The sequence below is a fragment of the Hyperoodon ampullatus genome, assembly GCF_949752795.1.
Source record: "Hyperoodon ampullatus genome assembly, chromosome: 3".
In the NCBI taxonomy this organism is placed as follows: domain Eukaryota; kingdom Metazoa; phylum Chordata; class Mammalia; order Artiodactyla; family Ziphiidae; genus Hyperoodon; species Hyperoodon ampullatus.
In genome coordinates this window covers 57,261,252-57,287,947 of record NC_136916.1, presented here as the reverse complement: position 1 = coordinate 57,287,947, position 26,696 = coordinate 57,261,252, and the positions used below count along the sequence as shown (strand labels likewise).

General features: G+C 37.8%; 1 protein-coding gene across 1 annotated transcript in view; it reads right to left on the bottom strand.

The window, feature by feature from the left end:
- The window catches only part of IQCH (IQ motif containing H), a gene marked incomplete at both ends in the record, with an annotated part of 219,690 nt that overhangs the window by 175,167 nt on the left and 17,827 nt on the right, over window positions 1–26,696 (bottom strand). Inside the window, 2 exons of the mRNA XM_079701075.1 lie at window positions 9,960–10,076; window positions 24,206–24,323. Of these exons, the coding sequence (XP_079557201.1) occupies window positions 9,960–10,076; window positions 24,206–24,323 (235 nt within the window). The remainder of the gene's footprint in view (window positions 1–9,959; window positions 10,077–24,205; window positions 24,324–26,696) is intronic.

Here is a 26,696-nt window from a genome sequence, read left to right as displayed (position 1 = left end):
ACGGGTTCGAGCCCTGGTCTGGGAAGATCCCACATGTCTCGGAGCAGCTAAGCCCGTGCACCACAACTACTGAGCCTGCGCTCTACAGCCTGTGCTCCGCAACAAGAGAAGCCACCGCAATGAGAAGCCCGCGCACCGCAACGATGAGTAGCCCCTGCTCTCCACAACTAGAGAAAGCCCATGCGCAGCAACGAAGACCCAACACACGCAAAAATAAATAAATAATACCTAAAAAATAATAATAACCGATGAGGACATCAAGGGAGAGAGGTTGTTCAGGAGAATTCTCAAGCTGCCCTTCAGTTAAAGCATCTGCAGAAGTGATGTAATCTCAGAAACTGTCTGCCTTAAGCCCTTCTCTTTATGATCTAGACTGAGGTCACACAATTAGCTTTCAGTGGCCCATTCAAGGGCGCCCATCAATTGACTCTACACATCGAACCACATCTTTTTGTTTCTTCCTTTATAAAAATTCAACATGATTAGGCAAAGCTCTAACCATCCTCCATTACTTTCATTATTCTCCATCTCTGTCTTTGCTTCTATTGCTTCCAGTGCTTAAAATACATGCCACCTCTGCTTTCAGCCATGTCCATCAGTTCCACTAAGGACTATTTTAAAGCTTGCCTCCATCCATCAGTTATACTGACAACTACTTTGTCTCCCCTGAGAGACTGGCGGTCCCATAAGGCAGCAAAGGAGGCACTTTAATCTGGGAGTCACACCCTTGGGGCTGTGGCTGTAATGATGACTCTGAATAAGCCAATTTGTCTTCTCAGCATACAGACGAGGAATCTCCGTCTTTAGAGTCTAAGTGATGTACCTGTGATAACTTGACTGACTTATAGCAGCAGAGGCAGGATTAGCACCCAAGTCCTCTGACTCTTCTCTCAGTCTATGGTTCTTTCCACTAACAGTGTGCATGGTTGCTTTCAGACCTCTTAGTTACCAACCATAAACAGATGTACTCAGACTATCATTGAAGATAGAGATGGAAATTACAAGACTATATAAATGGAACATTTTGGTGGCATATCATCCCAACTTCACAGTCTTTACAGATCTCCTCCAAATAAATATCTCCTGGGCTTACATTACACATTCTGATTCAGAAGCTGTGCTTTTAAAGAAAGTATAGGGTGGATCACTCTAGTCTGTGGGTACTTACTTCTGTTCTACCAAAGAAGTTTTAAAAGGCTAGGAACAGGGCTTCCCTGGTGGCGCAGGGGTTGGGAGTCCGCCTGCCGATGCAGGGGATACGGGTTCGTGCCCCGGTCTGGGAAGATCCCACATGCCGTGGAGCGGCTGGGCCCGTGAGCCATGGCCGCTGAGCCTGCGCGTCCGGAGCCTGTGCTCTGCAGCGGGAGTGGCCACAACAGTGAGAGGCCCGCATACCGCAAAAAAAAAAAAAAAAAAAAAAAAAAAAAGGCTAGGAACATATTTGAATTCAAGTACAGTTTAAGGTACAATGGGGTAGAATATTGGAGAACACGGCAATGGTATTTATTCATCTCAAGTACTCTCAGTAGATAATTAAACTGGGCCATGATAAAAACAATTGTATTAGGCCCGTTTCTCTTGTGGCTAATGCTGTTGTGCTACTTGCTGTAGGATTTTTCCTTCGCTTCATTTTAAACAGAGCACTTACTGTAATATTGCAAGCATTACCACTTTCCTCCTTGCAATAAAAAAAAGCAACTGTAGACAATAACATGAAGTTTTATATTTTCACTCATGAAGATACAACTCATGAAAATCTGAATGGCAAACTAGATATAGCCACTTTTTTGGTGGGTTTCCTGCACCATCAACTAAGAAGTGGCTCTTTCATCCATAAAGAATACAGTTTTTAGGATTCTTCTCTGTTCTGATGCACACTTTGCCCCACACTTGGTGTTTGTGTGTAAGAAAAGATCTATCGCAGAGAGTTCTAACTTTTGCGGGGGGGGTGTCATGAACCTCTTTGGCAGTCTGGTGAAGGCTATGGATCCTTTCTGAGAATAATGTTATTACAAATGCATAAAGTAATATACACTGAAAACCAATTATATTGAAATACATTTCTATCCGTGGACCCCTTGTGTCTTAAACCTATCATAGCGCTGACTCAGGCTCCTCCATCTACCTAATTTTTAGCTTTTCAAAGTGAAATCATAAGGTTAGAAACACAGCCTCTTAGTACGGAGTCAAACAGATATCAAAACTCAAGTCCAGGGCTTCCCTGGTGGCGCAGTGGTTGAGAGTCCGCCTGCCGATGCAGGGGACACGGGTTCGTGACCCGGTCTGGGGGGGATCCCACATGCCGCGGAGCGGCTGGGCCCGTGAGCCATGGCCGCTGAGCCTGTGCGTCCAGAGCCTGTGCTCCGCAACGGGAGAGGCCATGGCAGTGAGAGGCCCGCGTACCGCAAAACAAAACAAAACAAAAAACAACCCTCAAGTCCAAAGCCCAAGTCACAAAGTGCAAAGACATTGTATCACATCAGGGAGCAGGGCTAGCTGATTAGCAGATGGCTGCTGACCTGGGATGAGTCCAGGGCAATGCAAAGGCTCTCTTCCTGCATCCCCCAAATCCCTCTTCTCTCTGTTCACTCATGCTTGAAATCCCTTAATAGAGTCTAACTCCTTTGGTTTAATTAAATAGAGGATTTACTCTTGTTAAAAACCAAAAACCCATGGGAGAGGTAATTCTCTATGCCAAAGATTTTCAAATTTATTTTTAGCAGTAGAATCTATTTTTCAGACGCATTCTTAAATAGAATGCTGATATGTAAATAGATGCAGGTTTTATACAAATTTAGTATAATGTTATATGTTGTATTATATATAAATAAGAATTCATATATATTTATATGTATTCATATATAAATCAACATTGGAAACAGGCTATTTTGATAAAGGCAAATTATGACATCAAGAGCTATAGATAATAGCTGCAATCTTACATCCATCAGAGCATACACCTTATTTCTGTATTATACTTTACCTGCACAAGATGGAGAAAATCCTGACCTAAATAGATAAGTAATTTCTAGCTAACAATTTGTTATGGCACTTATAATCTCAGGATTTTCTTCAATTAAAATGATCCAGAAGTTTGAAGACTAGTAGGAATTTTTTGTTTCAAAGTAGAACCACTAATGATATTTAACAATTGTTCATATTACTTAGTAATTAAGGATTAGTACTTAATTTGGGGAAATTTGACAAGATTAGTAAACCATTTGAATCCTGAATTCCTTACTTACTTCATAACCTTAGGCAAGTAGCTTAATCTTAGTCTCAGTTTCCTCATGTGTAAAATGATTATGAAAAGAGCATCTATTTTATAGATGTAAAGGTTAAGTAAGGTAGTGTACATAAAGCACTTAACACAGTGTCTGGCATACTTAATGAGGGCTATTATTACTGAAGAGTTGAATGACCAAAAGTACTTTTCAAATGTCCCATGTTCATCATGTCCCATTTAAATTTATTTTCAGATATCTCAGCACCCTTCTTTTTCAGATATTCACTCAGTTTCAAAACAGTCTAATTTTGTTTTGCACAATGAATCCAAAATTTTAAGATGATGTTTCATTGCTGACCTTTTATCTGCAGATGTAAACCAAGTAACATTGCAACCCTGCAATGCCAAATGAAGATCGTATAGCACATTTTGAATCAGATAAGACCCAACCCAAAATTAAAATGAGCGATGAAACAATTTATAATGCTATATTATCATGATGCAACATGCATTATTATAATTGTACAGTTGACTATTATGCTGTGCCAAACATGTGTACCAGAGAGCTTGCCTGGCTTTTAATGGCTGGGAGCACACAGGTGGTATATGTAATACTAATACCAGCTAATGCTAATGACATGCTTACCCTGGGCTAGGCACTGCTTTAAGAACTTGACATGTATTAGCTCATTTAATCTTCACTTATTTGTCCTGTGTGATTATTATAGGAGTGTATATGAGCAGATGTGCATTTCAAAATATGACTAGTACACAGATAAACCCTATCTAATTAAAAAACACCCTTATAAGAAATTCCAATGCGCATGTGCACACACACACACATACATGTGTGTGTCCATGTGCTCGTGGAGTTAACCAAATAGCACAAATTAATGCATTGATGGTATCGAATACATTAAAATTTGGTATCAAACTTAGGTATGTATGTATTGTACTTTATTACACTTCAAATTGCTTAAATATTTATCATAAAAATGAAATATGAATTAAATGTTTGCAGGCTCCCTGAAGCTTATTGGAGCTCTCCATAACAATTTGAAAACCAAAGCATTAAACCTTATTACTCATTTACACTGGAGTGTGAAAGGAGCCAAATCAGATCCTTTTCTGCACACAAAGGTGTGAAAAAGGGAGAAGTATGAGATTTTTAATATTCATTAATTTTTCAGAAAGACAGGAACCTTATTAGGCACCTATTATGTTCCAGCAATGTCAATATATTATCTATAATCCCCATAACACCCTTGCCTAGTAGACACCATTATTCTGATGTTACAGAAGAGGAAACGGAAGACCTGAGATGTTAATTTGCTTACCTCGGGGTACACAACTGGAAAAATGGCAGGTGGGACCCAAATCTGATCCATTCAATGCCAAGCCCTTCCTACCACCCCAGACTGCCTCCCATCTAGCCTCCCCATTTTATAAACCAGGAAAATGAGAACGAGCGAGCTAGAGTAACTGGCCCCTAGAAACAGCGAGTTGGTGGCCAGGCTGTTAAGAATCCAGGAGCAAGGATGTTTCCCTAGGTAAACTCCATCAGATGGCCCAGTGGGAGGGTGCCCTGTGCCTGCTGGGAGCCAGCAAAACCACTACTTCACTTCTAGACTTGGCATCAGGTAACATAGCTTCAGTGCCGGGACTGGATGGATGAGACCAATTAGTCCTCTTCTATTATGTGCAAAACACTGCTTGGTGCAGTGGAGGATGTGAAAAACAGACAAACGGTCCAGACAACAAGGTCCCTGTCCTCATATCAGTATGGGAAAGAGGGCATCATCACGTGAAATATTAAATAGAATCCCTGAAAGGGACCTCAGTAATACTTTGGTTTTCCCCCTCGACCCCTACAATAATGTAAGTTTTAAATGACTGTATAAAACATGGCATAATACAATATGTGAAGATTGCCAGTAGTCATAACTAATATTTTCAGACCACTTATTTGTACCAGGACCTTTGCTAAGTGCTTTGAATCTCAATATAATCCTATGAGATACTCTTATTATGGACATTGTACACATGAGGAAATGGAGGCCGTTTTGGGGAGGTTCCCTTTCTAGTTAGAGTCCACACCAGGCAGTCTGACCCAGAATCATGATGCTCCCAGCTAAAAAGTGGTTGGAGTTTGGCATGGAGTTGGTTTGGGAACGCATACAGGATCTCAGCACAGAAACTCGAGAAATACAGCATTCTGAAGAAGTTAGAGAATGTATCTGATGAAGGTATGGCCTCTAATTGCCTCTCCCCACTCCCAGATGGGCTTTTGTGAGAGAACCGGACATGAGCCAATGACACTTGCCATATCATTTTCTTCAACTTTCCCAGCACTCCAAACCAAAGCAGAACTAAAATTCTCAATAGTGACAACATCCAAAGGCAGTACACCACTTCTACCGCCACCACGTTGGTGGAGTAGGCTATAGTCAAGAAGAACATGAAAAGCCATTGTTTTCTTGAAAACTCTTTCGAGACAACCTGAAGAGAAAGCTCCCTTTAATGACAGAAACAGGGATGTGGTACATGCCATCACAGTCCTTGGGTAATGACTATGTGTCATAAATAGGATATGGCATTTCTGAATGACTTTAAAGCTATTTCCTTTTGTTCAACTAATTTAATTTACCAAATGCTCCTGGGGAAAGGGAGGGGGACCAAGATGCTGACTCTGCATTTCCTGAAAAATCAACATTTTCTTTTTAAACTGTTCTCAGAGAAATTCTGTCTGATTGTTGTCTGCTGGCTCCCTTAAACCCTACCTCTGTCAAAATTCTGCCCTGGCGGGTGTGAGAAAAAATAGATGCAGAACTTGAGTGAATACCCACATCTGTTTTTTTTGTTGTTGTTGTTTTGTTTTTTTTTAACATCTTTATTGGAGTATAATTGCTTTACAATGGTGTGTTAGTTTCTGCTTTATAACAAAGTGAATCAGTTATACATATACATATACATCTGTTTTTGGAAAAAAAGGAACAGAAGCAGCACAGAAGGAAGTAAAAGAGATAATTGCTGGCTTGAACTGCAATACATTTTACTTGTGGGCAGAGGGCCAGCTTACAGCAGGCAGAATATGCAGGCCCATCTTATTGGAATTCAGGGGTGGGCCTCCATTCTTGTCCGGAGACAGCTGTAAACCAGCAGCCCATAGCATCACAATCAGGCACCGGGTTTTGTCAAGGAATGCTGATATGTACAGAAGCAGCTTTGTCTGCTTCAACTGCACCCCTGCCTAGTGAAATGACAGTCTCTGATTCCAGATGACAAGAACTGGATAAAAACTTAAAACAAATGGCGACCTTTCAAAAGATTAATTTGTTTACCAAAAAATTGTTCCCTCTTTGTCATCCAAGATGGGGGTGACCTTCATTTTCCCATATCTAGGCTGAAAGGATGCTGACTAAGTCATCTGTTAAGTTAACTCCATCTCAGCAATTATTCCCTTTTTTATTTTTAGTGACAAGGAGCGTTTATTAATTCACTCTGCTTCTTGTTATGTTTTATAAATGCAACAAGCTCATTCTGAATTACTGCAGTGTAACATCAATTTGTTTAAATCTAATTCTGCTACTGTTGCCAAATTATGTTGTGACTGTAATTGTGGCCATATGCATGGGCTTAAAACACAATCATGTTGTGAAATCGTCCTTCTTTCTCCCCCCTTGCTACTTACCCCCTCCTCTTATTTCTGGTGCTTCTTCTAAGCATTTGACACTAACACAATTGCCTCACTTTCTATTACTTTATCACTTCAGAAATGAATGTGCTTTCAGTGAGAGACATTACTATGTACACCCCAAGTGAAACAGTAAAGACTGAAACTATGATTTGTGAAGTATGGTTGCTACCCAACTAAGTTAGTGAAAAACGCTGCATAACATATGACTCATAAAATCTAGAAATCATAAAAGTATTAAATTCAACCTCATGAATAAATGAAAGATTCTAAGTTTACATTGCATTATATATTTATTTATTTGGAAAGTGGGACCAAAGAACTGGTATAATTCTACAGCAACTCATATGTTGCCAAAAAGAAAAATGTTTTTATGATTCTTTTCTAGGTCATAACAGTTATAATCAGAGTTATTTGTGCAGCAATTCAGAGCAATGTTTTGTTTGGCTTTTTTATTATGCATTCATAATCGTTCTTTTAAAATTCATGGTAACAGATACATGTTTCAAGCCTTTTAAGAAACCCTTCTTATTTAAAAAAAATAAATCAAAGTCAAATTTTCTGTAGCTCTTTTAACATGTTGCATTAGAAAGTCTAACTGGAACGAAATGTCAGTGAGTAAGTATGAATGTATCAGAGATTTCTTCTTGTCTATCCAAACCTGTAAGGCTCTACTCAAGAACATGTTAGAGGGTTTTTATTTTTGTTTCTAATTTGGCAGATTTAAGATATTGAAAAAATCAGTGACTTTCACTTTTAATACTTTTTTTTGTAAATTGCTTTTACACAAGAGACTTACAGGATATACAATTCTGAAGGCAGTTTTGTGGTGTGTGTGTGTGTGTGTGTGTATGTGTGTAGTATCTGTGTTTTCAATGCACTAGAATCTTTGCATAAGCCCATATTGTCAGAAAGGATACACCTATTCATAAAATGGAGAAAATACCAGTTTCTGAGAACTAGTAATGTAAATTAGCAACAAATTCAAATTTTCTCTGTCAAAAATGTCTAAGGTTATTTACAGGCTTTTGACAAGCTGTTCAAGTTTCATAAGAAGTAAGGAAACACATGGCCCTCAGCAGCCAAATAATAATCCCCTTTGAGTGTTTAGAGTAGTTATAAAAAGCAATTAGCCCTGATGCTGCTTTTCTAATTAACTATACATCACAACACTAGACACATTGCTTCAGTTTGGGCAAGTGCTTTCAAAAACATTTTTATAAGTGGTAAATCACAACTGTATTTATTCCCAAATATTCCACATGACTGTTTAAAGCCAAACACTGGAATATTTCTTTCACAGGATTTTTTGCACAATGCTTGTTTTACAAATCTAAAATGAAAACATGTTTTTCACTTAGTACCATCATATATACATATATCAACATAAAATGATAGGGTCAACTATTTTGATTGAAATGCCAATAGTTTGGGCAAGATGTACATAATGTACATACATTTTAAAGTGCTCTGGTATAGATTTTTATGGAGCCAAGTTTCATGGGGAAAAACGGATCTTAAATACAATAAATGAGTATACATTATCTATGTCATACAAGGCCAAGTGCTTTCCCAAATCCTCTGTATTCAAAGGACAGGGGTACAATATCCAAGGAATTCATCCTATTAGGGAATTTGAAAAAATATATAATAAATAACTAAGATTCTGCTCCAAATTTCAGATATAATTTTGAATTCCCTGCTTATGTCAGAATCTTTACTCAGATTCATTAAAGCAAAGCTTAATCCCCCTAAATCTAGAGGTATGCCTTTTTAAACTTCAATACTCATCAGAAAAAGTTTACATGAAATGCTGCAGTTGCCTTGGGCTACAAAGCCTCAGTGCTCCACCAGCTAAGCCAATATTAATTCTAGATTGAAGGGGAAAACCAACAACAACAAAAGAGAAATCTGCTTCTGTCTGTACAGCCAGAGAAATAATATTTTTATTTCAAGGTCTTTGGGCTCATGGGAAGCATATAAAAACCCTTTCACATTATTCACAGTGACATTTTAAATAAAGTTTCAGCAGGAATAAAAATATCTAACTTTCTGGTTATTTCTTAGGCTATAAAGTGCTCTTAAACCAACCCTGTTAAAATAACATAAAGCACATATAAAGAAACTAAAAATATATTTCAGGGTTACATGAATGAAGTAGGCAGTTGAAAATGTCTACATAGGAAATTTGGAAGATTAATCTAACAGACTGTTATGCTGGTTAGAAATGGTTTTGCAATTTAATTCTAAAATTAATCTTGTTTTTAGTTTTGATTTCACTGAAGGATACATTTAAGAGCTTTTGCGAGAAGCCAAAAGTTAAAAAATGTATTTAAAAATGTATAAATATCACTTTAGTAATTGCTTTCAATATTAGAAATCATCTCAAATAAAATAATTTTCCAAATAAAATGAAGCACTACTCTTGATTCTCCTAAGAAAACCCTGCAACACAGAAAGAGTACAATCCTTGCTTTGGGACACTCAGCAGCAAGTCAATGGAAAAAATAGGCACAGACTCTGAGATCCCTTAATGTCAGTCTCCATGTCATTATTTTTCCTTCTCATCATTTTGCTGACATAAAGGATTAATCCCTACTTTCTTCAGATTTAGAATAATGTTCTCAAAATTTTGCATATTGTATGAGTATACACCACTGAAGCTCATGCTTTGCTGTTGTTTTCTTTTGCTTTTTCTAGGAGAAGCCTGTACAAGAAATAAAATATTTAACATCTCTGTATTCTTTTTGTTGTTAAATTACTTTCTCTTGTTAAAATTATGGTACTAGCTTATTTAGGGATATCAGATAAAACAGAAAAATTTGAATGAGCTATAAATAGATCTCTTAAAAAGAGGTTTACATTTTCTTCATCATTTCTAATTACAAACAGAATGAAAGCCACTCCATTTCATCTCCAAAAAATCCTAAGGACAAAAGGATCCAAATTTTCACTTAAAATCTATATTGTATCTTACACTACTAATAAATGACTTTTAACTCTAAAAAAAAGAGCTCATTAAAACAACTCATTACTTACACATGCTTTTCTCTGATTAATATTTGGCAAACTGATTCCATAGGTCGCATTTACAGCAGCTCTGTGGTGGATGTTTTCAGGATCCTGCATGATTTTTATATTCAACCCTGTCTTTCCCTGAAACAAAGAAACAATGAAACTTTCATGCCAGAAGAACAAAACTGCCTACTAACATTTTATATCCTCAAAGGAGTCTGAAGTTCTTTGAGAATAATTATTTTAATGTAATTCTCACTGGAAAAAAAAGTACATCTTTGGGTCTTTTATTTAGGTGACTAATTAGTCTTTTATTCACAGAAAAGGAATTTTCTGCAGATTTTCCTCTGTGTATCCTGTTACTCATAAAAATCCATCTGCAGATGCCATTCATTTTCTCAAAAATACTGCTAGAAGCCAACCAAGGTGGACAAAGGATAGAATACCTGGTCTCGATTTATTTTTAGCTTCCAGGTCAAGAATTTTGCCAATGAAGTCTATACTACGACTATGCAGGTAGAGGGCTCCCTTGGTCTGTTAATGTGTCCCCTTTCCTTGAGGGACATTTACAGGTAAATCTCAGTTTGGACTTGGTAAGTTTACCACAACAAACTTATCCACTCCTTCGCAGAGCTTTTGCTATCTATAGGAAAAATATATGCTCTCATTAGAAAGAAGAAACACGCATCTCATTTGAACCACGTGTTCCTCATTTAAAATAATTCAAATGAGTTACTGCTGAGATGCTTAAATATGAACCACCAGAATAGGCAGCACAGTGGTAGGGGGGAAGGGGCACTGGATAGGTGACCAGAGACCTAGGCTCCAGTCTTGCTCTACCCTGGACTGCCTGCGTGTGATCTTGGGTAAGTTACTTCCCCTCTTTGGAAGCCAGTTTCTTTATTTGCAAAATGCGATGTTAGACTTGACAGTCTGTCTCTTGAAGGACTATCAACCCCCCAATCTCCCCCTCCCATGTTTTGCTTTCTATTATTTGATGCTAAAAGGTAAATTGACACTTAAGGAATATGGTAGTACCAACAGTTTCTGAAGTCTTTTGTGACTTTTAAATTTAGTGGGTTTTAGCATATTCACAATGTTATACAACCATCACCCCTACCTCAAATTCAGAACGCTTTCATTACCCAAAAAGAAACCTCATACCCATTAACAATCAGTGCTCATCTCCCCCTCTTCCCAGAGCCTGGCAACTGCTAATCGACTTTCTTTCTCTTGGATGTGCCCATTCTGGATATTTCTTATAAGTGAAATCATACAATATGTGGTCTTTGTGACTTTTTTAAAAGGAGGTGTGAGCAATTAAAAACATTGATTTCCTTTCAATGGAGTGTCTTAGTTCTGAGGGCGATCTGATGCAATTGTTAAAATGGTTATAGGAACCAGACAGATTAGCTCATGCTGTAGTAATTTCTTTGATCTTAAGCATTCATACATGGCCTGTGCCTGAGGTCAAAGCAAAGGGGAAGACTACAAAAACACCTATGGAATGCATGCCGTCTAGATAAGTTATTTCTTAACACAGCCTCCAAACCTTTTTATTTTTTTAATAGTTTTTAGACCAAATCTCCAAATAACTGCACTCAGTTGTGCACATGATTTAACCCATGCAGGGACACAGGTTACAAATAAGGCATAGCTCTTCCCTCTCCTTAAAGTCTGTGTGGTGACAAAAATAATGTAGTGCCTAATTATAAATGGCTTTCCTTCTGTTGGTAACCCTCATTTACAGCACTACTCCAGGGTTTTTGCCTGGAAGCTGAGTGCCTCATTGAAATTAATACCTGAACATAATTTTTTCCTTCTTAATTAAAATTTTAGAATAATTTCCATTCTACCAAGGATTGGGAAATTGCTAATATGTATTATATGGGCTGGATGTGGTTTCTGTAATTAGGGCATTTTTTAAATGTGTATTTTGTATACAACTGATGGCAGTAACTTCATCTATCACGTCTAAGCTTTGTTAGAACTTTTAAATTCTGGGATCATTGGCTCAGTGGACCATAGCCATTTTCTTAGTTTTATTATGCTCCATCAACTTTTTGTGGCTTTGGGACTGGTATAGAAAGGAAATGATCAAATACAGAATCATTGTTAAAACTGGCATTAAAAACTAGTTGTTTCCTTCCATTTTTACATTTCTGTGGCACTGAACACAGATATTTCTGGAAAGAAATCAAAATGTAAATAGAAATCCAACAGAAATGATAGGTTGTAGTAGCAATTCTTTATTAGTCAGCTTCTAAAGCAATGGAAAAATCCTTTAAAATTATTAATATTCTAATATTTTCTCTTTTGACACCAAAGCATCTGTATGCCAAAATAATATGTAGCACATGTGATTTAATTCTCCTTTTAAAAAATATTAAGAGTTTACACTTAAATAATATAAAAATATCAAATGGTCTCACTGAAAATCACTGTCATGTACATTCATAACCTAAATTTATCTTACAAACCATCTATAGAGATGTATAGGGAAATATTTATGAGCATAAGCTACATTGTCAGACCCAGTAATAAGATTTTTCAAGAAAAATAATTATAGATTTTAAAAACAAAAACAAAATTAATCATTCCATTAAGCATAAAAGCAATGCTCTGGAAGATGATCATTTTTTACCAACAGTAATATAAATATCAGAAATAATTTCAGAAAATTTTCTTAAATTGTTCAAGAAAAGACAACAATTTATTTAATCTATCTTGAGTGACTAAACAATCTAAACTTTGTATTCTCTCCTTTTGATAGTAATTACAAGCAGATATATCAAATGTGACTCTCATTTAGACTGGTTTGTAAGAACAAAAGTTATTATCAGAGCCAATTACTGTTTTACCTACATGGCTGCACAGAAGCAGGGAGCTCAATTTTCATCTCATCAGTGATTTTGTGGTATTTATTTTATTACTATGCCCACAAAGCGATATAAGAAGGAAATAGCTTATGCTATTAAAACTAGGGCTTGAACATAAGAGGCTAAGGTTTCTTTTAGAAGAAGTTCTGAATTAAAAACACTAGGTAGCATGTAATGCCAGCTCCCCAGACATGGGCAGACCATAAAATGACATACATCTGAGCAGTAGATCCCACACAGAGTAATCAAAATTGAAATGCTTCACAAACAAAGTTGAGACAAGCTATTTACTAAGTTACAGTATTATCAGCATAACATTATTCTCAACAGTGTTTGCTACAAGTAATGCCTTCTTTTTTAAAATGCAATTTTATTAATTTATTATTATTTTTTTAATTAAAAATTTTTTTTGGCTGTGTTGGGTCTTCGTTGCTGCACGCGGGCTTTCTCTAGTTGCAGCAAGCGGGGGCTACTCTGTTGTGGTGTGCAGGCTTCGCATTGTGGTGGCTTCTCTTGTGGCAGAGCACGGGCTCTAGGCACATGGGCTTCAGTAATTGTGGCACACAGGCTCAGTAGTTGTGGCTTGCGGGCTCTAGAGCGCAGGCTCAGTAGTTGTGGCGCATGGGCCCAATTGCTCCATGGCATGTGGGATCTTGCTGGACCAGGGATCGAACCCGTGTCCCCCACACTGGCAGGTGGATTCTTAACCACTGCGCCTCTAGGGAAGTCCCACTACAAGTAATGCCTTCTAAAGTGTATGTTGGTTAATATCATATTCCCACTGGTTAAAGATATCTGCTGTTTAATCTCAAAACCGAAAAAAAGAAAAAGAATCCAGTTACCTTTAATGCTCTGATTCTTTCAACCATTATTATATTTATTTGAAAGAACAGTAGATACCAAGTCCTAGTTCAAGCTATATGATCTAGGTTTTTTATTTGTTAAAACTGGGTAGTAATACCTACCTACATGGGGTTGTTTGTGAGGTTTAAGTGACTAATGTGTGTTAAGTATCTCAAATGATAAAGTACTTCTCAGGATCCTACAGGCCCCCAAATAATAATGCAATGCATTGAAAACTTCAAATATATAAAAATCTATAGTTCTTAATAATATTTCCTCCTTCCCCCCCAAAAACCCTAATTGATAAATTAATCTGAAAGTAGATAGATCAAAGAAGAATCATACATTTATCCCGCTTTTCCTGAAAATCTGTTTTTCAGATTCACCAAAGAGTTTCTAAGGGAATGTTCTTCAGAGAAGCTAATAAATGTGAAAGGAATGATAGAATTATAAAATTACCAATAAATAAATAAATAAAATTATGACTTTGTAATCCCTAATGAAATAATTAGTTAGGCAAATATCAGTTTTTGCTAATATCATTAGGTGAAAGGTTGTGGGGAATTTTATTATTATTATTTTAATTAATTAATTAATTTGTTTATTTTTCGCTACACTGGGTCTTTGCTGCTGTGCGTGGGCTTTCTCTAGTTGCGGCGAGTAGGGGCCACTCTTTGTTGCGGTGTGTGGGCTTCTCATTGTGGTGGCCTGTCCTGTTGTGGAGCATGGGCTCTAGGCACATGGGCCTCAGTAGTTGTGACACACAGGCTTAGTAGTTGTGGCACATGGGACCAGTTGCTCCACAGCATGTGAAATCTTCCCAGACCAGGGCTTGAACCTGTGTCCCCTGACTGGCAGGTGGATTCTTAACCACAGCGCCACCAGGGAAGCCCGGTTGTGGGGAACTTATATAGGATAGATCAAACTGGTAATACACTCACTGATCAATCTTAATAACATCATTAAAAGAGAGAAAAGAAATTGCTTCCTGATATGCTATAAAAGGAAGTACACTGCACCACCTGTGAAGTATTCCCACCAAAAAGATGTCACCTGAATCTGATCAAGCTTCTAGATAAAACTACTAGTTTACAAGAAATACTAGGGACAGAGGAATGTGTAAAATGACACCATGAGATTGCAGTCAGCCAATCCAGACTAAGGGGGTGGAGAACCTGTATGACAAATGACCTGGTTTCTTTAATAAGTGACATTTTAAAAAATTGAAGTACAGTTGATTTACAATGTTGTGTATAAGTGACATTTTTTTAAATAAGGGAAACTGCTATAGATAAAATGAGATACAAATGTAATGTGTGATATTGTACAACATGGGGACTATAACCTTTAAAAATTGAGAATCACTATAGTACACCTGTAACTTATATTGTACATCAACTATACTTCAATTTTAAAAAATAAACAACAACAAAAAACCACAAATGCAATGTGTGGACATTGTTTACATCCTGATTCAAACAAATAAGAGATGAACAATTTTAAAACAATTGGGGAAAACTGAACATGGACTGAGAATTATACAGTATTAATGCATTGTTAAATTTGTTAGATGTGATAATCTGTTTTTTTTAAGTCATTATCTGAGGTATTTAAAGGTAAAATGACATGATGTCTGGGATTTGCTTTAAAAGACTTCACCGAGAAAAGTGGAGGGAATAGATGAAATAAGAATGGTAAAATTAAGGCAACTGTTAAAGTTGGGTGATGGTTACATGGATTTCATTTTGTTTTTGTGTCCATTCAAAGGTAAATTTTTGTAATAACAAGTTATATTTAAAATTAAAGTGTAGTTAAAATTTAATTATTCATTAATTTATTATTTGAATTCTAACATTCTATGCTTTATGATATTCCCTCTTACCTCCCTGCTAGGCTAGGGGATCAACAATCACAGCATCACTTAACCCCAAGCTGCTTCTAAAAAGCCCAGCTGCCTCAGGTTCACAAAACCTTAAGACTTTAGTTCCATTCTGATGTGCCTGTCCTATGTTCTGATTCCTGTAGTTGAATTGTAGAACAAGAGGAAGGTTGGGGGAGAGAGCTAACATTTATTCAGCCTCTATTTTGTGCTCGGCACCATAATATGTGGGGCTTGTCATAATCCAAGTGCTGTCCTATAGCCCTTAAAATGGGAAGAGGGAGCATATGATATTATCGCTACTTTACTAATGAGGACAAACGGCTAAGGGACTTCTCAAGGTCCTATAATCCAAAGGTGGAGAGACAGGATTGTATTGATGTCTCTGACTTCAAAAGCCTCTTTCCATCATAACATGCTGCCCCATTACAACGAAATGTTTGTTGATACACTCTTGATTTAACTTCCTATATATCAGGATCTATCTATCCTTTACTTCCTCTCTAATCCCCACAGGCACTGTTTTGATCTGTGCCCTCATTGATTATTACATGGACCTCTGTAATGGCCTTTACAATGGGTCTCCTTACCGCCAATCCATCCTCTGCATGACCTTCAGAACGACTGAACTTCTTATCACTAATTGAAATACGTATCTCACCTCCAGTTAAAGAAAAAAAAAAACCCATAAATCCAGACATAGAAAAATTAAATTTGGTAATGAGAAGGATAACAGTAATGAGAATAAGATTGTTTGCTGTATGTGACTGAAAATTGGAAGAATATTACTTCAGTAAGATAGAATTTATTGTTCTCATGTATATGAAGTCCAGAGATAGGTTGGTCAGGGTTGGTTTGGAAATCCAGGAAGTTACTAGGGACTAGGCTCCTTCCAGCTTAATATTCTGCTATCCCTAATGTATGGGCCTCTTCCTCTTGGTCTAAGATGGCTGCTAGAGTTCCAGCCAACACAGCCCCATTCCAGGAAGCAGAATAGAGAAAGGGAAAGAAAAAGATCAAAGAGCACAAGTCAGCTATCTTTTAAGGCAGTTTCCAGAAAACTTCCCACAATACCAACCCCTAACATCTCATTAGCCAGTACTATTTGGTCATATAGCTACGTCCAACTGCAAGGGATGCTGGGAAATGTAGTCTTTATGTTGGGCATCCATATATCTAGCTAAAAATCAGCTGCTCAGGAAAACCATTGGGGCCCAGTCCCTTTCCCCCTTTCTGTCCTAACCATCCTCAGAGTATTGCCCTTTGTCCCTACGCTTGTCACCTTGTGGTTGCAAGATGCTTGCTGCAACTCCAGTTGTCATGTCTGTGTTCAGGGGAGAAAGAAAGAGGAAAGGGGAGAAGGGGCATGCCAGTTGTTACTATATCCTTTCATCTGGAAAGCAAAATATCCCCTAGAACCAACCCCAGGAGACTGCTGCTCAGTACTCACTGGACAGAATTGGGACACATGGTCATACTTAGCTGCAAGGAAGGCTCAGAAATGAGGACTCTTATTCTGCCTGGCATGATGCCATACTGAACAAAATCACAGTTTATAGTAATGCAGATGAGGGAATGGATACTAGGTAGGGAACTAAAAATTTCTGCCACAATCGTGCAGTCTACCCTAGCTAAGGAAGCAAGTACAATAAGATAAATGTGATAAATAGTGAAATAATGAGAGGTCAGTGGATTGAAGGTGCTTACTGAAATGAAGAATTGTTGGAAGAACGTACTATGTGAACTGGCAGACTAGGACATAGAGGTCAGAGATTGCTGTGGTTGAAACAGATTTTAGAGATGATGTACTTACTGGTTACAACAAAGCCCAGGCATTTGGCATATCCCTCTGGCCCTACCAGAGTACTTTTGCCAAACCTCCAATATCGCACTCACCACTCTTTCTGTAGAATGCCTGTCTACAGACTGTGAGAACCTACAGCACTGAAATTTGCATTCCAGCACCTAGCACATAGTAGCATTAAAATCAAAATATTTGAAGAAATGAAACAGCACACCAGTGAGGAAAGACATTTTTTAGTTTTACTATGTTTGTGTTATTTTTACAGTATGCCATGGAGACACTGTCATCAGCTTATAGCAGTAGTGTGTGCCAAAGGTGACATTCTGTCTTGTTTTTATGGCACATGGGCCAATTGCTAATTCTGTGACCTCCTTTCTTTTGCTACAAGCTACTCTCATGAGTTGGTGGCCAGGGAATGAGGGCTCGCTGAATGCCCAGAAGTTAGCATCCCCTGGTAAGCCAGGGAGAGGCAGGAGAAATTTGGGATGCCATCTTTGAAATGTTATTGAACCATGGAATACCATATAATAAATTTTGAGTATGCTTTGCAGTTGTAGTAAATAGCTTATGTTTCTGGAAAAGATTCTGTAAGTCATAAATATATAGCTAATTGACTCTTCTCATAGAAACAATGTTATTAGAAGATATAGTCCTAAGGGCCTATTTTTTTTTAAACATCTTTATTGGAGTATACTTGCTTTACAATGGTGTGTTAGTTTCTGCTTTATAACAAAGTGAATCAGCTATGCATCTACATATATCCCCATATCTCTTCCCTCTTGTGTCTCCCTCCCACCCCTCTAGGTGGTCACAAAGCACCGAGCTGATCTCCCTCTGTCCTCAAGTCCATTCTCTATGTCTGCATCTTTATTCCTGTCCTGCTAAGGGCCTATTTTTGATGCCCATTTTTTATAGAAATAACCCCAAATACCATGTTTAATCACCTGTTCCACTAGCCATAAGTTATACTGTAAAGTATAAACCTTTTTATATATATAAACTAATTGAATGGTAACCAATTACAGTAAAACAGCATTGCATATGATAGAGTATAATAGTGTATTATAAATAATTCTAATGTGGCTTCACAATTGCCATATTAGTATCACTGCAACAAATCAGAAATGGAAAAGGTCACTTTTATCAGGAGCATTGCATTGAGAAGTTTCTTTGGGAAAGTTTAGAGGGACATATCTGAGGATAATTCTGGGGATGGTTAGGACCTTTTGTGGAAAAAATCAGGAACTTACTCAGCTACTTTCTTTTTTTCCCCCCAGTTGTACATTTCCCTGTGGCAAACACAGGGAGGGAGCTCAAGGTTTCATATTTTTAACAGTGGTGAGGAAAAGCCAGGACTCTGAAGTTAAACAGAGCTGAGTTTGAATCCCAGTTCTCCTATTTCTTAGTTTTAAGTTACTCTCATCTCTCATCCTCGATATGCTCATCTGTCAGATAGGGATAACAATAATTCCTTCCTTCAGAAATGCTGTGAGGATGAGATATGATTTCATGGCTAACACAGGCTCCTGAATGGTCTTCGTGCTTCCACCCTTGTCCTTCTACATCATATTCTCCACATGGCAGCCAGAGTGACCCTTGTCAATTGCAAATCATATCCGATTGGTCCCCTGGTGAAAAGCCTCCCATCTCACTCAGATCTCCACAGTCCTTACAATGGTCTGCAAGATCTGGTCCCTATCCCTGTTCCTACTTCTCTCCCCCTTGCACATTCCTCTCTAGCTTCCTTGCTGTTCACACTCCTAATTCAGGGTCTTTTCAGGTTCTGTCTTCTCTGCCTGGAACACTCTTTCCCCAATTTTTTGCCAAATGACTTGCTTCCTCATATCCATCAGATTTCTGTTCAAGTGTCACCTTCCAAGTGAGATCATCCCAACACTCCCTATGTTCCTAACCTAACTTTTCTCTTATCAACTAACATACTATATGTTTAATTTTCAAACTGTTTGCTGTTTTCCTAATGACTACCTTACCCCAACTAGAACGTAAGCCCCATGAGAGTAGAGGAATTTGGCTGATGCCTAAAATACTGCCTGGTACATATCAGGTACATAATTGAGGTTGACCAGTATTCATCAACAAATAAGAAGAAGAATGAACACTTACATAGCACTCACCATACATGGGGCACTGTTATAAACATGCACGTATGTTAACTCATTTATCCTTACAACAGGGTGTCATAGAGCCCATTTTGCAGATGAGTAACTGAGGCACAGAGTGGTTAAATGACTTGCCAAAGTACAGATAGTAAGTGGTAGAGAACCAGGATGTGAACTCATACTTCTGACCATCATGTTGCCATCTGTTGAGAGCCTCCTCCAGGCTGGGCACTGTCTAGGCACTGGTTACAGTAATGAACTAAACAGAGTCTCTCTGCTTTAGATTAATAGAGACTTAAGAAATAAAATAATCAAACACAATGTATAAATCTTAGCAGATCCAAGTTTGGATAAAAGACCAGTAAAAGCCATTTGGAGGATAATGAGGGAAATCTGAATATGACCTGAGTATTTATTACATTCAGGAAGTATTGTTATAATGGTAATGTTATAATGGTGTGATAATGGTATTGTGGCTAAGTAGGAATGTGTTCATTTCTAAACACATGTTAAAGCATTAAGGGGTGAAATGTCTATATGTCTGTATTTTAAAACATTTCAATAAAAAATAGATGAAGCAAAACTGGTAAAGGTTAACAATTGTTAAATCTAGGTGAAGGAGAAATAGTTATTCATACACTATTTTTGGTTTATTTGAATATTTCCATACTAAGAAGGTTTTAAGAAACCACAGAAAGGGAAAAATCATTTTTAAAAGTTTCTGCTCTCATGGAGCTTATATTCTAATGAGAAGACAGAGATCACAGTGCTTGCTGGTTACTTGTAGGCATTCTATTCTCCCCACTTTATTCTGTAAAATCCACCCAGTATTTCACCAGCAAAATTTTCCCATCCAATATTAAGTGAGATATAACTCACAGTGAAAATCTGTAAAGCAACCCTTACTTGCCCTGACATTTTCTGTCTTTTATCTCTCATCACATTATTCCTCATAATGGCAAAAATCCTCAAAACTTTAGTTTTTATCGAATTTTTAAAATCACTTTCTCAGTGAGATCCATATTCACAAAATTAAAGATTCTTCCCATCTTAGACACAGATCTTGCTGTGTCTTGCACATTGCTGTATCGTATTAGATCACAATATATATGTTTATATTTGTTTTGATTGATAAAGCATCCATTTTATGGAATTCATTTGGAAAATAACTCTCAAGCAATGAGATGTGGTTTTTTTCCCTGCTCCACAAACATACAAATTGTATCATGCTTCTAAGTAGGTCCTTGCATTTAAACAGTTTAGGAACTTCTATTTGAAATTGCCTTCAGACTTAGCTTGTCTAACACAACAGGAAAATCAAACACTCTCTTGGCCTATAAAGTTTTTCTCCTCTTCCTCTCTCCTTCTTAACTATTTCGTTTGTTATTTCAAACCCTCTCCTTGACTGTTATGAGTACATGTGCGCCTATAGTCCAAGGTGCCTAAAAGAAGGGTTGGGCTGGTGTTGATTTGGAGCCTTAGCTCCAGTCTTTTCTTTATATTATAAAGAAAAGCCATCGGAATATGGCTTTTTCAAATGTAAAGGAAATTGATAAACAATTCTTTATTGTGATTCTTAATTACAACTGAGAAACTCCAGATGATTTGTCATTTTAGTTTTTTGGTGTGAAATGGAATTCCAAAAACAATTTCTTCACTTTGGAGAAAGAGCTTAAAGTAACAACTGGGGTTTACCTAGTTTAAAAGGTTGGCAGTGGGCAATTAAAGGTGGTAATATCCCAGCTGGATTTCACAGCTACTCAATAATACAAGCTTTGAAGTTGGCGTAGTAGGCTTATAGAACAGCTGGCAAAACAGCACTGTTTGTCATTGACTTTACAGCGCAAAATTAGGGCTATCTTTGTGTCAGCAGTTATGCATTTTTAAGCAGATGTCACTGATATTAGATATAAAACAACAATAGGGATCCAGGCCCTGAAGGTAAAGTCCGGGTGGGAAACAGTCCATGCCCCTTTCTAAATGAAGCTCACCCCTGCTCGCAGTATTTAAAAGAACACGGGGCACATAAGATTATCTTACCTTATCTTTATAATCATTTGCCAGGATTCAGAACTCTTTTGGGAAAATAAATTTCTGGCCATAGTTTTTTGTTTGTTTGTTTGTTTGTTTTCCTGGAATAATAATAGCAACTATGTGTTCTAAAATAGTCCTAATTTCATATATTTTATTTCATTGTCTTTACAACCTGGAGATCTCTAATCTTCCGCTTATGGACTAACTCTGGCCCTCCTGAGATTCTTGGCAAAGTAAACATTTAATGAAAGCAGAGGCTTAATAGTAAGGAAGATGAGAAGTTTAAGCTCCCTTTATAACAGCACTCTGTTTTTGTTTTTGTTTTTCATGACAGCCTTTATTATTACCTGGTATTTTCTTTTTTTTTTTTTTTTTTTTTTTTTTTTTTTTGCGGTACGCGGGCCTCTCACTGTTGTGGCCTCTCCCGTTGCGGAGCACAGGCTCCAGACGCGCAGGCCCAGCAGCAATGGCTCACGGGCCCAGCCATTCCGCGGCATGTGGGATCCTCCCAGACCGGGGCACGAACCCATGTCCCCTGCATCGGCAGGCGGACTCTCAACCACTGCGCCACCAGGGAAGCCCTTACCTGGTATTTTCTTATTGATGGTCTTTCTCCACTCCCCTAGAATGTAAGTTCTGTGAGAGTGGGGGGACCTGGTCTGAATTGTTCATCCCAGTGTGCCTCTAACAGTCCTTGGCACACAGGAAGTACTCCACAGATAGTGGCTGAAGGAACCCAATGTGACAAGTACAGTGACAAAGGTAGGAGTGGGCTGCTTTGAGAGTGCAGAGGATCCTGGATTAATATTTTATATGGGGATGAGCACACCATTGGAAGTCACTGTGGCGTTTTCATTTATTCATTCAACAAACATTTGTTGAGAGTAACCTGGCATTACATTGCAGTGGACAAACTGACATGGATCCTGCCCTCATTAAGCTTATAATCTAGTGGGAAGTCAGGCATTTTTAAAAAAATCATATAACTCAATATCTAGTTACAAATTTTGGCAAAAGGTATTCTCATCATAAGCATCTTTGCTGTACACATCTTTGCTGTAAGCATTTTTGCTGCAAACATCCTTGCTGCATAACTAATTGGCCATAAGGCAATTCTGCCATGAAAGATAAAATAACTGGTTGACAGTTTTTGATTTGACAGTTTCTACTGGTTGAAATGCATTAGTCATTATTGATGGCTTTATCGAGCTGATCGATGATGATTTGCCCCAAGACCTGGTTTCTTATTTTGAAGCACACTACCTGGAAAGAGAAAGAGACTGAAGGCCTTGAAGGTGCAGAGTTGAAGCCATGTTTCGCATAGAACTTTGGAACATCTATCAGCGGACATGTAACAAATATGCCAAGCATAGAACACAGCTTAGCAGCTTTCACAGGGCAACGCAAAGCTCAGGTACAAACACGCACCCTAGTATTTGGAAACTGATACCTCTCTTAATGACAGACGAAATGTCAGTGAAAAAGAAAAAGCACAATGCCAAACAAGGAGACAAGTCAACAAACAAACAAAAATATGTATACAATACTATGAACGAAAGACTTGTAAGACAAGTGCTTAGGTAAAACCCACAAAATAAAATTGGTCATTTGTACAGTAGTGCCATGATCTACCCACATTTTAAATGTATTCAAATATTTTGTATTTTGCAAAAAAGTCATTTAAATTTTGTTATTCATTTCTCATGCTTCTTTATGTCCTTGTTAATGTCCCTCTTTTGTTTTTTGTTATTTTATCTCTTATAGCAAAATTGCCTTATGGCCAATTAGTTATGCGACAAAAATGCTTGTGGTGGAAATGCTTGCAACAAAGATGTCTACAGCAAAGATGCTTCCTACCAAAGTACCTAGAACTACTACAAACAGTTGTAAAAAGGGTACCATGTGATGGTGACACAACTCTGTGAATATATTAAAAACTCTTAAAAGGGTAAATTTTATGGGATATAAATTGTATCTCAATAAAGCTATTACTTGAAAAAGGGTATCACGGTGGTTAAGAGCACAGCCCTGGATCCCTGCATTTCTGGGTTCATGATCCTGGCTCTGACACTAGCTGTGTTCTCTTGGGCAACTTATTTAACATTTCTGCATCTTGGCTTCTTCATCAATAAAATGAAGATAATAATAACATCTCCTTCTAGGATTATTCTGAAGGTTAAACAAGTTAATGTTCCCAAAGCACTGAAAATAGCACCTGGTACCCAGAAGAGGTGAACTGTTACCACTTTGGGGGAGTCAGGGAGGAAACAGGAATCAAATTGAAAGAATAACCAAAAGCCAGAAACCCCTTGGGCTCTATTCCTTGCTGCCTGGAAACTTAACTTCAAAGAAAGCTCTTTTGTCATAGAAATTGACCATGCCATGAACATATCTGAAACAACAATGGCATGTTCTCTCATTTAGAACACAATTTCCCACCTTTGCTCTTGAAAAAAAAATTCTTTTCTAACAGGTTTCTGGAGATATAATTCATAAACTTTAATTTCGCCCTTTCAAAGTGTATAATTCAATGGTGTTTAGTAGATTCACAGAGTTGTGCAGCCATCACCATTTTTTAATTCCAGAACATTTCATCCTCCCCCAGAGACACTTGACAAGCATTAGACATCATTCCCCACTCTCCCCACCTCCTCCCAGCCTCTGACAACCACCAATCCACTTTCTGTCTCTATGGGTTTCTCTCTTCCTACCTTTACTCTTGGAAAGACATGTGGAAATGAACTGTGCTGTCTTGGGGGTTGCCAAAGTTTCCTCTCAGATTCCAGAGGGAAAATAAATGATTTCTGATCAATTACAGCTGGAAGCAACCTAAGTTTAAAAAAAAATTAAAGTCAAATTTGCTATCATAAAAGCTTCACAAATTGTAACTTAAAAACAATGCTTCCTGGTTAAATTACATTTTATGGGAAATATTCTATTGGTAATTACAATAAATTTGACCAACTTTAACATTTTTACCACCATAAAACTGCAGTTGTTTATTAAGCATAAGAACTTCCTAGTCTGATAATGACCATTGTAGCATGAATAAAAAGCTCTATCTCTGGCTGAGTTTATATGACGCACAATTGACAGAATTACTACTCTATAAAATATTTCTCAATTAAAAAAATACAATATGCTGTATTTTGTTAAATAAAATTAAGTCACAATATGGCCAATGTTAAATATATTCAAAATGCTGATCCCTAAGCAGCTCATCCTTATATTCTTCATTTATTTTTTTTATTTTTATTTTTTTTTCATAAATTTATTGATTTATTTATTTTTGGCTGCATTGGGTCTTTGCTGCTGCATGAGGGCTTTCTCTAGTTGGGGCGAGCAGGGGCTACTCTTCCTCGCGGTGTGTGGGCTTCTCATTGTGGTGGCTTTTCTTGTTGCAGAGCATGGGCTCTAGGCATGCAGGCTTCAGTAGTTGTGACACGTGGGCTCAGTAGTTGTGGCTCCTGGGCTCTAGAGCGCAGGCTCAGTAGTTGTGGTGCACGGGCTTAGTTGCTCTGTGGCATGTGGGATCTTCCTGGACCACGGCTTGAACCCATGTCGAACCCATTGGCAGGCGGATTCCTAACCGCTGTACCACCAGGGAAGTCCCCATCATTATACTCTTTAAACTTCTGCTATTTTATATAATTGCAGAGACTTAAGGATCAAAGGTGGTTAAAGGTCTTCCTTGTTAAGCAGTGAGGAGTTCCATGGGATAGCAATGTGCAAACAAAATAAAGTTGTAAGAATGTGTATATGTGTGTAATGTAGGTCTTAATTTTAATTTTAAAGCAGATTCCAGTTCTTTAAGATGGTCAACATAATTAAGGTCAATTAAACTCAACAACAAATGACTCACTTTCTTGATTCTATTGTGATGCCCACTTTTGTAAAATTACAATTAAAAAGCAATTTATGGACTCTGGTTTCATTCCAACATGTAAAGAGCTTGGAAGTTTCACTCCAATCCTTAGCAAGAAAGCTGAAGAATCAGAAAAACAACTATTCTTAGATACATCAAAGAATTGAGATCACAGGGAAAACTGCTGCCTTCAAAACTGGAGAAAGAGGTGGATAAAGCCCAAGAGCAGAAACCTGCTGCTGGAGCCAGTACTGGGAAGAGCACTTAAATTCTAGTCAACAAATTTCTGGAGGCTCAGTGTGGATTCCTTTGAGAGTTAAAAACTCTGAGGGGCCAAGTCTTAGGATGGCGGATGACCCATACTTCCATGAGTTTTACCTCTAGGAGCCCCACCTTGTTTTCTCTGTGAAGATCAGAGAAAAATCCCCTCCTGCTTCCAGCAGGAAAAAAGGAAGAGAATACTCCAAGTTCTGTTCTTTGTTCTGTTCCCTATAATGAAAGCTAGGTCTCAGGGAAAACTATTTTATCAAAGCCTTATCTGACCTGAAGAAGGGCAATTAGCTAACTCCAGCTCCCTCTAGTCTTCCTGTCTCACCTAAGGGGGGGAAATGCTGAGAAAAACTTGTGATGGTAACAGGGACACAGACCCTCCAAAAGAATGAGACTTAATCGCAGGATTAATTATTGCATGTTTCCCCCCAACACATACTACATCCACAGAGCCTCTGCATACAGAGGATTACAGGTGAAAGAACTGCAAGTCTCAGCTTCTGTTTAGGAAGGAGTTTCTAGGGAAACCCAAAAACAATGGGGGGGGCAAAAACAAAGATAGCTGGGGAAATTGAAGCCTCAGACATCTACAGTTACAGCAGACAGTAAACACGGCATAACACCTGGCCAGATAAAGTCCTACTTACTTCACACTAAATGCCTACTTACCTCAGTTCCTATTACCTAATACATCATGTCCAGCTTCCAACAAAAAATGACAAGCCATGCTAAAAGGCAAGAAAAAAACAACAGTCTGAGGAGACAAAGCAAGCATTAGAATCAGATTCAGATATGACAGAGATTTTGGAATTATCAGACCAGGAATTAAAAATAACTATGATTAATATGCTAAAGACACTAATGGGAAAAAGTGGACAATATACAAGAACAGATGGGTAATGTAAGCAGAGAGGTTAAAGCTCCAAAAAGAATCAAAAGGAAATGTTAGAAATAAAAAATATTGTCAGAAATGAAGGATGCCTTTGATGGTCTTATTAACAGACTGGGCATGGCCAAGGAAAGAATCAGTGAGCTTAAAGAAATGTCAATATAAACTCCAAAAATGA